This window comes from Pan troglodytes, chromosome 1 (genome assembly GCF_028858775.2).
Source record: "Pan troglodytes isolate AG18354 chromosome 1, NHGRI_mPanTro3-v2.0_pri, whole genome shotgun sequence".
NCBI classification, from domain to species: domain Eukaryota; kingdom Metazoa; phylum Chordata; class Mammalia; order Primates; family Hominidae; genus Pan; species Pan troglodytes.
In genome coordinates, this window is record NC_072398.2 from 217996168 (window position 1) to 218010196 (window position 14029).

The following is a 14029-nucleotide window of genomic DNA, read 5'->3' on the forward strand; positions in this document are numbered from 1 at the left end:
TGATCCTCCCGCCTTGGCCTCCCAAAGTGTCGTAGTTACAGGCATGGGTCACTGCTCCCACCAAGAATTTTTTTTCTTTAAATTGCTGGTTTAATAAGGACTTGTTTATTTTGAGAGAAAAGGTCCCAAACATCAAGCTGTTCACAAAAAGAACCCACAGTATCAACTTTAGAAAACACATTTGAAGACTATAACACCAATTATGTTTCTGAGGATGCATTTGACATGCCTGCCAACTCTCATTCACAAAAATACATTGTTAGATTTTTGTTGAACTGCCCCACACAGCACACTAATATGGGGTGTAACACACATACTTCTAACTCCAAGCTGCTATCAGGAGCTACTCAACTCAATGAGATTGCCTTTGCAGTTAGGGAAGCAACTACTGAACTTATGTATGAAAGAAAAGAACCGTATTCCCTGCAAAAAAAGAAATTATTTTGGAGACAGTTGATAAAAACCATACGTCCTTTTTACTGTTAAGTCGTAAAGAGGTGTCAAAATTAAAAGCAAAAATTACAGGGTAAGACTTAGGAAAACTACTAGGGGTGTCAAGGGAAGTGAAAATGGGACTAGGCGCAGGGCAATATGAATTAATGAATGTGGGAAGGACAAGGATGGGGAGAACAGTAAGCATGTGCTGAAGATACTAAGGGAGAGGATCTGGTGAAAAATTTGTTGTTAGACAAGCTCCTAGGTAAAGAAACAATGGGATAAGATTTCTCAACCCCACTATGTGCTTAAGAGTCATCCTGGCCATTGGTGCTGTCTCTGTTATCCTCTCCTTCCTCAGCCTCTTTTTCATTATTGTTGATCAACTCCAGCTTGTTGTCCCCCTGATCTTCATTATCATCATCATCCAGTGGGTCCCCCTCCTCAGCAGAGTCTTCTGCACCCCCCTCAGACTCCATCTTCACATGAGTCTCATCGTTCTTCATGGAGCTACTGCTCTGCTCCTCTTCTGACTTAGCATTTTTCACCTCTACCTCTTGTTTGCTCTGTTCCTTTTCAATTTTTTCCAGGTTTTCCAGGAGAGAATCCACTTTCTGTTTTATCTGGGTCAACTCCTGCTTAATGGCCTGAAGGTCATCTCCTTTCAGCTTTGCAGACTTGGAAGATCCCCGCTTTCCATTCTTAGAATTGAAGCCACTTTTGCCCCTTCGTGAGGTATTTCCTGATACACACTGACGTTTCGAGGGCGCTACAGCCAGAGCAATGGGAGGAGGAGGAGGTACACGTGCTGGGAAACTGTACATCCCATCATAATAATGCCGTTGAAAGCCATAGTCCAAGTCAAAAGAGGAGCCGTACATCTCCGCTGCTGATCGTTTCACACCTGCGTTTCCTCGATTCGCTTTTGGCTCTGCAGCCAGGTTAATATCTACAACCTGGTCAGCAATCATTCTGCCATCCTCTCCTGCTACAGCAGCCCGGGCATTTTTCTCCTTATCATATTGAACGAAGGCAAAGCCCTTATGAACAGAGCAGCCCGCAATTTTGCCATACTTGGAAAAGATCACCTCCACATCCGATTTCTTGACAACAAGAGCGTTGAGATTCCCAATGAACACACGGGAGTTCATGGAGTGAGGATCCATCTTGTTGGTAATGTTGCTGGCCATTGTGTTGGATGATAAGGTTTCTCAAAAAGCCAAAAACAGGAGGAGGGAGGGAGAAGAGATTCGATTCTAAGTCTCCTACTGCCGGGTTCTACGTGGAGAAGCTGACTGTGGCTCGAGGCCAGAAATGTGGCCACAACAGCTCAGTCTTCCTCTCGTCACAAAATGGCTCCCAACAAGAATTCTGAAATGACGTAAAGAAAAGCACAATCAACCTTTTTGAAATAAAGACAAAATTGCATTTAGAAAAAAAATCGAAGCTTGAAACAGTGCTCTAGAATAGCGTGGTAGCACTTTTACAGTTTCTGGTTAATTTTCTTTTTGAGATGGAGTTTCCCTATTGTTGCCCAGGCTGGAGTGCCATGGTGTGGTTTGGCTCACTGAAATTTCTGCCTCCTAGTTACATGTGATTCTCCTGCTTCAGCCTCCTGAGTAGCTTGGATTACAGGCACTCACCACCATGCCCAGCTAATTTTTGTATTTTTAGTAGACACGGGGTTTTGTCATGTTGGCCATGCTGGACTCAAACTCCTGACCTCAGGAGATCTGCCCACCTCAGACTCCCAAAGTGCTGGGATTACAGGAGTGAGCCACCGCGCCCAGCTACAGTTAGCATTTCTATACATACCTTCCAAATGCTGTGGAATACCATCACACCACTTTTACAGTTCCAGTGAATTAGTTTGTTTTTCTCTGCGATGTACTCTGAGTGTGTCACCCAGACTGGAGTGCAGGGCCCTGAGCTGGGCTCCCTGGAAACTCTGCCTCTGGGCTTCAAGTGATTCTCCTTCCTCTGCCTCCAGAGTAGCTAGGATTACAGTCATGCATGACCACATCTGGCTAATATTTAAATTAATTAATTTATCAATTTGTTTATTTTTGAGTCAGAGTCCAACTCTGTCACCCAGGCTGGAGTGCAGTGGTACGATGTCGGCTCACTGCAACCTCTGCCTTCTGGAGTCAAATGATTCTTAATTTTTGTATATTTAGTAGAGACATGGTTTCATTATGTAGGCCAGGCTGTTCTTGAACTCCTGACCTCAAGTGATCTGCCTGCCTTGGTGTCCAGCAGTGTTGGGATTACAGACATGAGCCACAGCACCTGGTCCATTTCTGGTAGAAAATTTTCAAAATAAAAAATAATGGCATCGATTTTAGGGAATCCCTTTAGTGTTCCCCCAGCATGTTCATGGTGTAAACTGAGAATGGAGGCTGTCTGGGCCCACGGGACACTCATTCTGAATGCTTTAGGGTGGTAAGTGACAAGAAATTTTTCCTCAAAGAGGTAGAGCTTGGATTTCAGGATCCTCAGTGGCACTGTCCAGTGGTTCTGGGATTCAGTGGAGCGAAGGATGAAAATTAATGGGTCAATGGTCTCTTTGACCCCTCCCTCCTTGGTGTTTGGAAGATATTCTTCCTGGTGCCAGCAGAAGCAGAAGTATAGATGTGAGGCCACCAAGCACAGTGGAATTGGGGTAAAGTGGTAATTTTTCTACCTCTACCAGAGCAATGATATTGGTCCTAGGGGAAGATGAGGTGATTGTGTTTGCCCTGAGAGTGATACATTTTCCCTGGATTTGTCTTCTAGAGATTTTTCTTGAAGATCCATCAGGATGAGCATCCAGGCCCCACCGAGACTCCTGGAGCTGGCAGGGCAGAGCCTGCTAAGAGACCAGGCCTTGGCCATCTCTGCTATGGAGGAGCTGCCCAGGGTGCTCTATCTCCCACTCTTCATGGAGGCCTTCAGCAGGAGACACTTCCAGACTCTGATGGTGATGGTGCAGGCCTGGCCTTTCACATGCCTCCCTCTGGGATCGCTGATGAAGACGCTTCATCTGGAGCCGTTGAAAGCATTGCTGGAAGGGCTTCATATGCTGCTTACACAGAAGGATCGCCCCAGGTGAGGTGACCCAGGAGGGCTGATAGATAGGGCTTAGGTGTCCAGGGAAAGAACAGCAGGGTCAGGCAGAGAAGTAACCCAAGTGTGGCCCAGAGTCTTCTGATGGTGTTGGCGAGGAAGCTCAGGGAGGCTTTGGCCATTGTCCAGATCCTCAGAGAAAGGACTGCTCACCATACAGGGTCCACTGTGGGAACAGAAACCGGCTTTTACTCAGGGGAAGGTAAAGGGAATAGAAGTGGGGACCAGTCAGAATCCAAAGGGAAAAGGGATTGAGAAAAGACAAAGAGAACAGGGAGCACTGAGGACAGGAGCAGCTGATTTATGGGATGAGAATGAAAGCAAAGGTCAGGGATGGGTCCTTCTAAATTCTGCGACTCTCCCTTACTTTACCCACAGGAGGTGGAAACTTCAAGTGCTGGATTTGCGGGATGTTGACGAGAATTTCTGGGCCATATGGCCTGGAGCCTGGGCCCTGTCCTGCTTCCCAGAGACCATGAGTAAGAGGCAGACAGCAGAGGACTGTCCAAGGATGGGAGAGCACCAGCCCTTAAAGGTGTTCATAGACATCTGCCTCAAGGAAATACCCCAGGATGAATGCCTGAGATACCTCTTTCAGTGGGTTTACCAAAGGAGAAGTTTAGTACACCTGTGCTGTAGTAAGCTGGTCAATTATCTAATGTCAATTAAATATCTCAGAAAGTCATTGAAAATAATGTGCACATGTACCCTAAAACTTAAAGTATAATAAAAAAAAGAAAATAATATACCTGAATAGTATTGAGGAGCTAGAAATTCACAACACGTGCTGGCCACATCTGATAAGAAAGCTTCGTTGTTACCTGAAGGAGATGAAGACTCTTGGCAAACTTGTTTTCTCCAGGTGCCATCATTACACGTCAGATAATGAACTCCAGGGATGGTTAGTCGCCAAATTCAGCTCTGTGTTCCTCAGGCTGGAACACCTCCAGTTGCTTAAAATAAAATTGATCACCTTCTTCAGTGGGCACCTGGAACAGCTGATCAGGTGAGAAAGGATTGTGCACTTTGTATGCAGACCACAGCACAGACTTGTTCTGTTACAGCAAACACTAGAAGGCATGTACTGTGTGCCAGCCAGTGGCAACGTCACAGTGAAGGGGACACCAGAATGTCAACACATTGTCCCATTCAGTGTTCCATGTCCTGGAGTGGCTATCACAGGATCACTGCAATAAGGGCAGAGGGGTCACCTGGGGTAGAAGCTAGAGAGGGACATCATGTACAAGCTAGTTAGTGGGGGTTTCAGCTCTATTGGGGGTGCACGTGTGAATTTCCTGTTACAAAGTGTGTTTCAAGTTGATATGATGTCAAAGAGATAATAGAGGAGGGTATGAAAGGAGGGAAAGCACATCAAACCTGTCCATTTCACAATAGAAGGTCTGTCCTCACCAGCTTAGTGATCACGAAGGATCCTGTCTCTAATTCCCTGTTTGTAAAAGGTTGTTTTGAACTCCAGGAAAGGTAATTGACATGGGAAATGTGTGCTTCGGGGATGGAGGTGAGGGAGTAGGCATGAGAGTGGTAAAAAGTGACAGTTGGTTTGCAGATGCAGGCATGTCAGGGAGCCCCTGCTGACATGTAGCCCTAGCTGATGTCCCTAGACCTTGCTCAGTTGAGTTCTTTGTGCACATCTCCCACCGGGTACCTGTGGCCCAGAGATGAAGTTTTCTGCTAAAAGATGAAAAAAAAAGGCTTTAGAGATTTCATGGCCTTGAGCCAATCACACAAGCCATGGTGAAAGGGCTGAGTCTAAAATGGGAGAGCCCCTGAACGATCAGGGTCCTCATGATGCAGCAACTTGCATGAGGACCATCATCAGATGGTGGCAACAAACTTGTGTTTGCTTGAAGCAGGTATTTTCCTTGAGGTTATTCCCCACTACCTTCATCTAACTGGTACCATTGCCCAGAACTAACTTCTTGATCTCCACAGGTGCCTCCAGAACCCCTTGGAGAACTTGGAATTAACTTGTGGCAACCTATTGGAAGAGGATGTGAAGTGTCTCTCCCAGTTCCCAAGCCTCGGTTACCTAAAGCATCTGAATCTCAGCTACGTGCTGCTGTTCCGCATCAGTCTTGAACCCCTAGGAGCTCTGCTAGAGAAAATTGCTGCCTCTCTTGAGACCCTCGTGTTGGAGGGCTGTCAGATCCACTACTCCCAACTCAGTGCCGTCCTGCCTGGCCTGAGCCACTGCTCCCAGCTCACCACCTTCTACTTTGGCAGAAATTGCATGTCTATTGACGCCCTGAAGGACCTGTTGTGCCACACCCGTGGGCTGAGCAAGTTAAGCCTGGAGACATATCCTGCCCCTGAGGAGAGTTTGAATTCCTTGGTTCGTGTCATTTGGGAGATCTTCACCCCACTTCGGGCTGAGCTGATGTGTACACTGAGGGAAGTCAGGCAGCCCAAGAGGATCTTCATTGGCCCCACCCCCTGCCCTTCCTGTGGCTCATCACCGTCTGAGGAACTGGAGCTCCATCTTTGCTGCTAGGGAAGGCGTGCCCAGTGGGGTAGAGAAATCCAAAGTTCTCTTCCAGGCACTTGGACACTAAAATCTACTATGTAGGTGCAAACTATTTTTCTCTTTTCTTATTTATTTCATTTTTTAATAATTCCAAAATTTTTATTAAAGACAATTTGAGACAGGGTTTCTCTGTGTTGCTCTGGGATCCTCCTGCCTCCGCTGGGCTTATGGGATCCTCCTGCCTCAGCTTCCTAAAGTGCTGGGATTACTGGCATGAGTGACTGTGTCCAGGCCACATGCAACTTAAAGGAAGCACAGGGAAGTGCTCAGTGTGAGGGAAAAAAACATAACAGCAGGGGGCAAGGCTGGAGGAAAATATTGAGGTGACATGAATGAGAACTTCAGGGACCCGTGTCCTACAGAGTCGGAAAGAGAAGCTAAAGTTCTACAGTGATGAGAATGTTATCCCTGCAAGGATGGTTACCAAGGAATATCAGAAATAAAGAGCACCTGAATGAAAACTTTTAACCTGTTGTAGCAATTTATCCACCAGAAATATCTAGTTATTGAGTTACTGATGGAAAAAGAATGAAATACTACTTTGTCTGTGATTGAGTTTCAGCTGTAGAACATCAAAGCAACCAAATAAAATTTGATCATTTTAAGTATTTCCCACCCATTCTTGTTCTTTGTTTTGTTTTGGAGACAATATCTCAGTTTGTCATTTAGGCTGGAGTGCAGTGGTGCAATCTGGGCTCATTGCAATCCTTTCCTTCAGGGCTCAAGTGATTCTTGTGCCTCAACCACTCAAATAGCTGGGACTGCAGGCACGTTCCACCAAGACTGGCTGATTTTTGTATTTTTAATAGAGATGGGGTTTTTCCATGTTGATCAGCCTGGTCTCAAGATCCTGGCTTTGAGTGATCCACTGACCTTGGCCTCCCAAAGCGCTGGGAAAACAGGCATACAGATGATCTCCACCCATTCTTTACTTCTCTTCAGTCATCAGTTTTTTTCTTACTTTTTTGCCCAAGGGGAGCAGCTCGGTCAGGCGCGAAGGGACGGGCAGAGAGGGGCCCCAAGGAGAAGATAGGAATGGGGTGGTGCCACGCTCGCACAAGATGTGCGGATGCCAGGCCCAGAAGGCATAGCTGGGGCCATCCATTAGGGGGCCAGGGTGAGAAGCAGAAATGGCACCTGTTTCAAGGACCTGGCCAGCTATCTGGCCACTGTGCCCATCCTGCTAACAGTGTCAAGCTCCCAGGTCTTGAAGGGAGGTTCTATGCAGATCCACCCCATGCTGTGTTTCCGAGATCCGCCCCCCATAGGGGTGACCAGCCCGATTGCTGGGCCTGGGAACCATGAACCACTCCTGGAGGCACCCCCGTTGACTGGGTCATGAGGCAGGCCTGTGCTCCATTTCCCTGAGGCAGCCAGCTGTGCCACCCACACCCTCTCATGGCAAAATGGAACCTTGTCCCAGGTCTGGAGTCTCCACCACAGCCTCTACTTCACTGCTCACTGCCTGCTGTTAGCCTGCAAGCTCCTGGATGATAGTGCAGTTGGGGCTGGTTAAACCACACCCAGGAGCATTGGGTTTGTTTGTGCGGGGTTGGCCAGAGCTGCTGTGTACCTGCTTCTCACCTGTCACTTCTGCAGGGAAACACAGAGAAAGGGCACAGCCAAGGCTGCGTACACTTCAGAGCTGATGGGAGCCTGGGACAAGAGGGAGTCCTGGTCCTCCTGAGTTGGCAGGGCAGTAGCTCCAAAGATGCAACTGAAGCTGTCCAGGTCACAGTTACCAAATGAGGTCCCCCAGTACTCTCGAGGGTCCAGGAGATCCCCCCTTCTCCTGCAGCTTGGGGGTGTCCGCTCTCACTGCCTCATCTCTCATGGCACCTGCTCTAATTTTGGAGTGTGGTTGTGGTCAAGCCCAGATGCTGTCACAGCCCAGGCGGGTCTGTGCACACTCGGGTCAGTGCTGATGCACCATCCCACTGCTGTCTTGAACCCTCTGGACTTTGGGCCTTGATGAGTGTAGGAGGGAGGCTGAGGGGTGTTGCGGACTGATCAGCACTGGTCTTTGGATGCTCCTTGGTACAAGTGACCTGGACTCCATGGTTGGTGGTGGGAGGCAGACAGAATCCTGGACAGGAAGGTGAGGGTCACTGGTGAAGCTCCACCTTCTGATCAAGGAGGGCCTGAAGCCCGTGGGCTGGGCCACCAGTCCTATGGACCAGAGTGGGAACATGTGTTGCCTTTTCTGTGCCTGCTCATGGCCACCTATGACCCAATGAGTGCGTACTTTCTCCTGTCTGATGTCAAAAAAACCCCAGACTCAGGGAGAACATTAGGAAGACCAGTGGCAGAGAGGAACTACCCACTGTTGGGATGATTTTCCTGTAGAGACAAGCAACCCACTCCGGGTCCTTTTCTCTGCTGAGAGCTGTAGAGATGATGAGATGACTTTCCTGCAGAGAGCAGCAACCCACTCCAGGGTCTCCTCTCTACTGAGAGCTGTGGTGATGATCGAATAACCTGCCAGGAGGGAGGGGTCACGCACCCCAGGGCCTCCTCTCTGCTCAGAGCTAAACACTCATCAGGACGCCCTGGCTGTAGAAAGAAGTTACCCACTGTGGGTCTCTGAGCTATTCTATTGCTCAGTAAAGCTCCTCTTTATCTCACTCACCCTCCACTTGCCTGCATATTTCACTCTTCCTGGTCACAGGACAAAAACTTGAGACCCGCCTAATGGTGGGGTAAAAGAGCAATAACACAAATAAAGCTGAAACATGCCCCTTGCTCACCAAATTGTAGGTGAAGAGAAAAAGAGAAGAGCGACTACTCTTCCAGGAGCCCAGATGTGGGAGCTTCCTGAGCCAGGGCTGTGACTCCCTTTTGGGGGTTCTGCAGTTCCTGGCATTTCCAAGCTTTCAGTGTTGGTGTCACTGTGTATTCCAGTGACAACCATGGAAGCTGTTTGTGCTGTGCCTGATTCATTTGCAGCCTTGAAGAAATCTGGCACCCATGCTGGCACCTGGAGCTGCCCATCCCACTGCTGCAGCAGCAGCAGCCGGTGACCGTCCAAAGTGGCCAGACCCCCTGCTCACTCACACACCCCTCACCACTCCAGCCCTGACCCGCCCTTAATAGGCATGTGCTCCAGGCCTAAAACATGAGTCAAGCATAGTCTACCAGGCTGCACGGGCAGAACGAACCCAGTGAACCCCATCAAAACTCTGGCAAAGGTGCCCCCAGCCACAGAGGTTTCTGGCCAGAAGAGTCACATTCCAAGGATTCCAGAAGAGAAAATTACTTAAACACAAAGAAAGACAATAAGAAAAGGATGGAAGAGAGAAGTCTCTAAACAACCAAAAAACAAGAAATGAAATGGGAGCACTAAGCCTTTATCAATAAAAACAATGAATATAATTTATCTCAATTCTGCAAGTGAAAGGCATAGGGTCTTTGAATGAGTAAAAAAATACGACCCTACTATAGGCTGTTTTCCAGAAACTCAATTCACCTATAAGCATACATGTAGATGGAAAGTGAAGGGGTAGAATAAGATATTCCATGCAACTGGAAACCAAAAACAGCAAGAGTAGCTGTACTTATATCAGGTAAAATAGATGCCAAATCTCACAATGCACTCAGGTAAAACAGAATACAAATCTGAGCTTGTAAAATAATAGACTACGCTTACACAAACTATGCCTAGAAAGAACATACATCAAAATAATAGAAGCCAAAAATGACAAATCCACATGCAACATCATATTGAATGAAGAAACGTTGAAAGTATTCCTGCTAGGAACTATAAGCAGACAAAAATGCTCACTTTATCCACTTGTAATCAACATAGGACTGAAAATTTTTGTCAGAGCAATCTGGTAAGCAAAAGGAACAAAGTATAATTAAATTGGAAAGAAGGAAGTGAAACTACCTGTGTTTGCCAATGATGTGATCATATGTGCTTAGAAAACTGGAAAGATTCCACCAAGACTCGTAGATGCGATAAGTGAATTCACTTAAATCTCAGGTACAAAATGAATATGTACAAATCAGTACCACTGTTTGATACCAACAACAAGCAAGCTGAGAATCAATTCAAGAACTCCATCCCTTCACAATAGTTGCAAAACAACAACAAAAACAGTGACAATAACAAAAACAACCTAGGAATACACTTAACCATTAGGTAAAGGATCTCTATCAGATGAACTACAAGACACTGCTGAAAAAAATCATAGACAACAAAAAAGTAGAAAAACATCCCATGCTCATGGATTGACAGACACAATATTGTGAAAATGACCACACTGCCCAAAGCAATCTAAAAACTGCAAACATCAAACATCAATCTAAAAACGTCAGTCTAAAAATTTCATACACCAAAATACAAACACCATTTTCACAAGATTAAAAAAAGAATCCTAAGATTCATATGGAGATGAAAAAGAGGCTGAAGAGCCAAAGCAATCCTAAGCAAAATGAACAAATATGGAGGCATCACATTACCTGACTTCAATTTATACAGTAAGGCAATAGTAAGCAAAACTGCGTGGTGCCAGTATGAAGGTGGAGACATAGACCAATGGAATGGAATAGAGAACCCCGGAATAAAGCCACATACTTACAACCCAGCGGTAGGACTGCTGCTTCTCAGTTTGTGCTGAGTGATGCCCCTTGGGGATATGGGGCCAAAGTTACTGGATTTTTCCCCCAAGAAAACCAGAGAGTGAATTGGGATATCCTGTGTGATTTTTAGACTGACTATTGCCATAGTTCTTAGGTCGTCTCCAGGTGCCCAGGGACTCAATCACCAACCAGTGTCCACATTCTTGTCACCGCTGCAAGAAAGAGTTTAGGAAGTAGGCAGAATGAAGCAAAAGGCAAGAAGTGTCTATTGCAAAGCAAAGGAACACACTCAAGAGTGGGCTTATTCAGGAGAGCGAGTCAGGTACAAGAGAGTTTGGGTTTCTAATTTTATAGGATTTCTAAGGAGAGGTTGAAATAATCATTAGGATTTTAAGAAAAAATGGTGAAGTTTCCTTAGAACTGAGGTGTCACCTATTTATTTATTTATTTATTTACGTTTAGAGATGGAGTTTCGCTCTTGTTGCCCAGGCTGGAGTGCAATGGCGCGATCTTGGCTCACTGCAACCTCCGCCTCCCGGGTTCAAGCAATACTCCTGCCTCAGCTTCTGGAGTAGCTGGGGTTACAGACATGCACCACCACACTCGGCTAATTTTGTATTTTTAGTAGAGACGAGATTTCTCCATGTTGGTCAGGGTGGTCTCAAACTCCCGACACCAGGTGATCCGCCTGCCTCAGGTTCCCAAAATGTTGGGATTACAGGCATGAGCCACTGCACCTGGCTAGGTGTTAACTATTTTTATACTAAATATGGGCATTCTCAGAACCGTCCTGGCGCTGGTGTGTGACTTACTGTCATAATAGGTGTATAATTAGGCCTGGGGTAGGGCAAGGGTCAAACCCAGTGCCATGTCTGACCAATTCAGTGTCAGCCAGCATAGCCCCTTCCTGCTTGTTCGGATCTTATTGGTCAAGGCTTATCCTTATTCTTGCAGCTAATTTTACAAGCTCTTTTCTTGCTGCTGTATGAAATCACTGCTTGATATTTTCATGCTTCTCCTGTGACCAGCCCGCTTTCCTATTTTATGGGTATTTCTTTTCTTCTCCCTTCCCTTCCCTTCCCTTCACCTCCTCTCCTCTCCCCTCCCCTCCACTGTCTTGTCGTTTTCTTTCTTTCTTTCTTTCTTTCTTTCTTTCTTTCTTTCTTTCTTTCTTTCTTTCTTTCTTTCTTTCTTTCTTTCTTCTTTCCACTTTAAGTTCTGTGGTACATGTGCAGAATGTGCAGTTTTGTTACATACGTATACACATGCCATGGTGGTTTGCTGCGCCCATCAACCCGTCATCTACATTAGGTATTTCTCCTAATGCTACCCCTCTCCTAGCCCTCCACACCCCGAGAGGCCCTGATGTGTAATGTTCCCCTATCTGTGACCATGAGTTCTCATTGTTCAACTCCCACTTATGTGGTGTTTTGGTTTACTGTTCCTGTGTTAGTTTGCTGAGAATGATGGTTACTAGCTTCATCCATGTCCCTGCAAAGGAAATGAACTTATTTTTTATGATTGCATAGTATTCCATGATGTATATGTGCCACATTTGCTTTATCCAGTCTATCATTGATGGGCATTTGGGTTGGTTCCAAGTCTTTGCTGTTGTGAATAGTGCTGCAATAAACATACTTGTGCATGTGTCTTTATAGTAGAAGGATTTATAATCCTTTGGATATATACCCAGTAAAGGGATTGCTGGATCAAATGGTATTTCTGGTTCTAGATCCTTGAGGAATTGCCACACTGTCTTCCACAATGGTTGAACTAATTTACACTCCCACCAACAGTGTCAAAGCATTCCTATTTCTCCACATCCTTTCCAGCATATGTTGTTTCCTGACTTTTTAATGATCACCATTCTAACTGGCCTGAGATGGTATCTCACTGTGGTTTTGATTTGCATTAGAGAAATGCAAATCAAATGACCAGTGGTGATGAACATTTTTTCATATGTTTGTTGGCTGGATAAATGGTTTTTTTGGAGAGTTGTCTGTTAGTATCCTTCACCCACTTTTTGACAGGGTTGTTTGTTTTTTTCTTGTAAATTTGCTTAAGTTCCTTGTAGATTCTGGATATTAGCCATTTGTCTGATGGATAGATTGCAAAAAATTTTCCCATTCTATAGGTTGCCTGTTGACTCTGATGATAGTTTCTTTTGCTGTGCAAAAGCTCTTTATTGTAATTAGATCCCATTTGTCAATTTTGGCTTTTGTTGCCATTGGTTTTAGTGTTTTAGCCATGAAGTCTTTGCCCATGCCTATGTCCTGAATGGTATCACCTAGGTTTTCTGCTAGGGTTTTTTATGGCTTTAGGTCTTACATTTAAATCTTTAATCCATCTTGAGTTAATTTTTGTATAAGGTGAAAGGAAGGGGTTCAGTTTCAGTTTTCTGCATATGGCTAGCCAGTTTTCCCAACACCGTTTATTAAATAGGGAATCCTTTCCCCATTGGTTGTTTTTGTCAGGTTTGTCAAGGATCAGATGGTTGTAGATGTGTGGCATTATTTCTGAGGCCTCTGTTCTGTTCCATTGGTCTACACATCTGTTTTGATAACTGTACCATGTTGTTTTGGTTACTGTAGCCTTGTCGTATAGTTTGAAGTCAGGTAGCGTGATGCCTCCAGCTTTGTTCTTTTTGCTTAGGATTGTGTTGTGTATACAGGTTCCTTTTTGCTTCCATATGAAGTTTTAAGTAGTTTTTTCTAATTCTGTGAAGAAACTCCATTAGAGCTTGATGGGGATAGCATTGAATCTATAAATTACTTTGGGCAGTATGGCCATTTTCATGATATTGATTCTTCAGACCCATGAGCATGGAATGTTTTTCCATGTGTTAGTGTCCTCTCTTATTTCCTTAAGCAGTGGTTTGTAGTTCTCCTTGAAGAGGTCCTTCACATCCCTTGTAAGTTGTATTCCTATGTATTTTATTTTCTTTTAGCAATTGTGAATGGGAGTTCACTCATGATTGGCTCCCCGTTTGTCTATTGTTGATGTATAGGAATGATTTTGATTTTTGCACATTGATTTTGTATCCTGAGACTTTGTTGAAGTTGCTTATCAGCTTTAGGAGATTTTGGGCTGAGACGATGGGGTTTTCTAAATATACAATCATGTCATCTGCAAACAGAGACAATTTGACTTCCTCTCTTCCTATTTGAATACTTTTTATTTCTTTCTCTTGCCTGATTGCCCTGGCCAGAACTTCCAATACTATGTTGAATAGGAGTGGTGAGAGAGGGCATCCATGCATTGTGCTGGTTTTCAAAGGGAATGCTTCTAGCTTTTGCCCATTCAGTATGATATTGGCTGTGGTTTGGTCATAAATGGCTCTTATTATTTTTACATATGTTCCAT

The 14029-nt window shown here is 45.2% G+C and overlaps 2 protein-coding genes across 3 annotated transcripts; one reads left to right on the plus strand and one right to left on the minus strand.

Annotated features, from left to right (window-relative positions):
* Positions 1–480: 480 nt before the first annotated feature.
* On the minus strand, positions 481–1640 carry LOC129143379 (heterogeneous nuclear ribonucleoprotein C-like 2). Its single transcript, XM_054679573.1, has one exon. It carries the CDS (start codon positions 1623–1625, stop codon positions 744–746), a length of 882 nt encoding a protein of 293 aa, XP_054535548.1. The 5' UTR covers positions 1626–1640; the 3' UTR covers positions 481–743.
* Positions 1641–3210: 1570 nt separating this feature from the next.
* LOC129143370 (PRAME family member 2) lies at positions 3211–6691 on the plus strand. Of its 2 annotated transcripts, XM_054679515.2 has the most exons (4): positions 3211–3522; positions 3919–4227; positions 4277–4546; positions 5494–6691. In XM_054679515.2, exons 1-4 carry the CDS (start codon positions 3236–3238, stop codon positions 6050–6052), a joined length of 1425 nt encoding a protein of 474 aa, XP_054535490.1. In that variant the 5' UTR covers positions 3211–3235; the 3' UTR covers positions 6053–6691. The 2 variants fall into 2 exon arrangements, with proteins under 2 accessions (XP_054535490.1, XP_054535492.1); XM_054679517.2 differs by lacking the exons at positions 3211–3522; positions 3919–4227; positions 4277–4546 and adding an exon at positions 4757–5022 and having other exon boundaries at positions 5494–6688.
* The last annotated feature ends 7338 nt before the right edge of the window (positions 6692–14029 follow it).

Excerpts from the sequence above, each read along its gene's own strand:
- LOC129143379 (XM_054679573.1), bottom strand. The coding sequence starts at position 1,625 with ATGGCCAGCAACATTACCAACAAGATGGATCCTCACTCCATGAACTCC.
- LOC129143370 (XM_054679515.2), top strand. The coding sequence starts at position 3,236 with ATGAGCATCCAGGCCCCACCGAGACTCCTGGAGCTGGCAGGGCAGAGC. Across the intron at positions 3,523-3,918 it reads ACACAGAAGGATCGCCCCAG|GAGGTGGAAACTTCAAGTGC; the intron begins GTGAGGTGACCC and ends CTTTACCCACAG. Across the intron at positions 4,228-4,276 it reads AAATATCTCAGAAAGTCATT|GAAAATAATATACCTGAATA; the intron begins GAAAATAATGTG and ends TAATAAAAAAAA.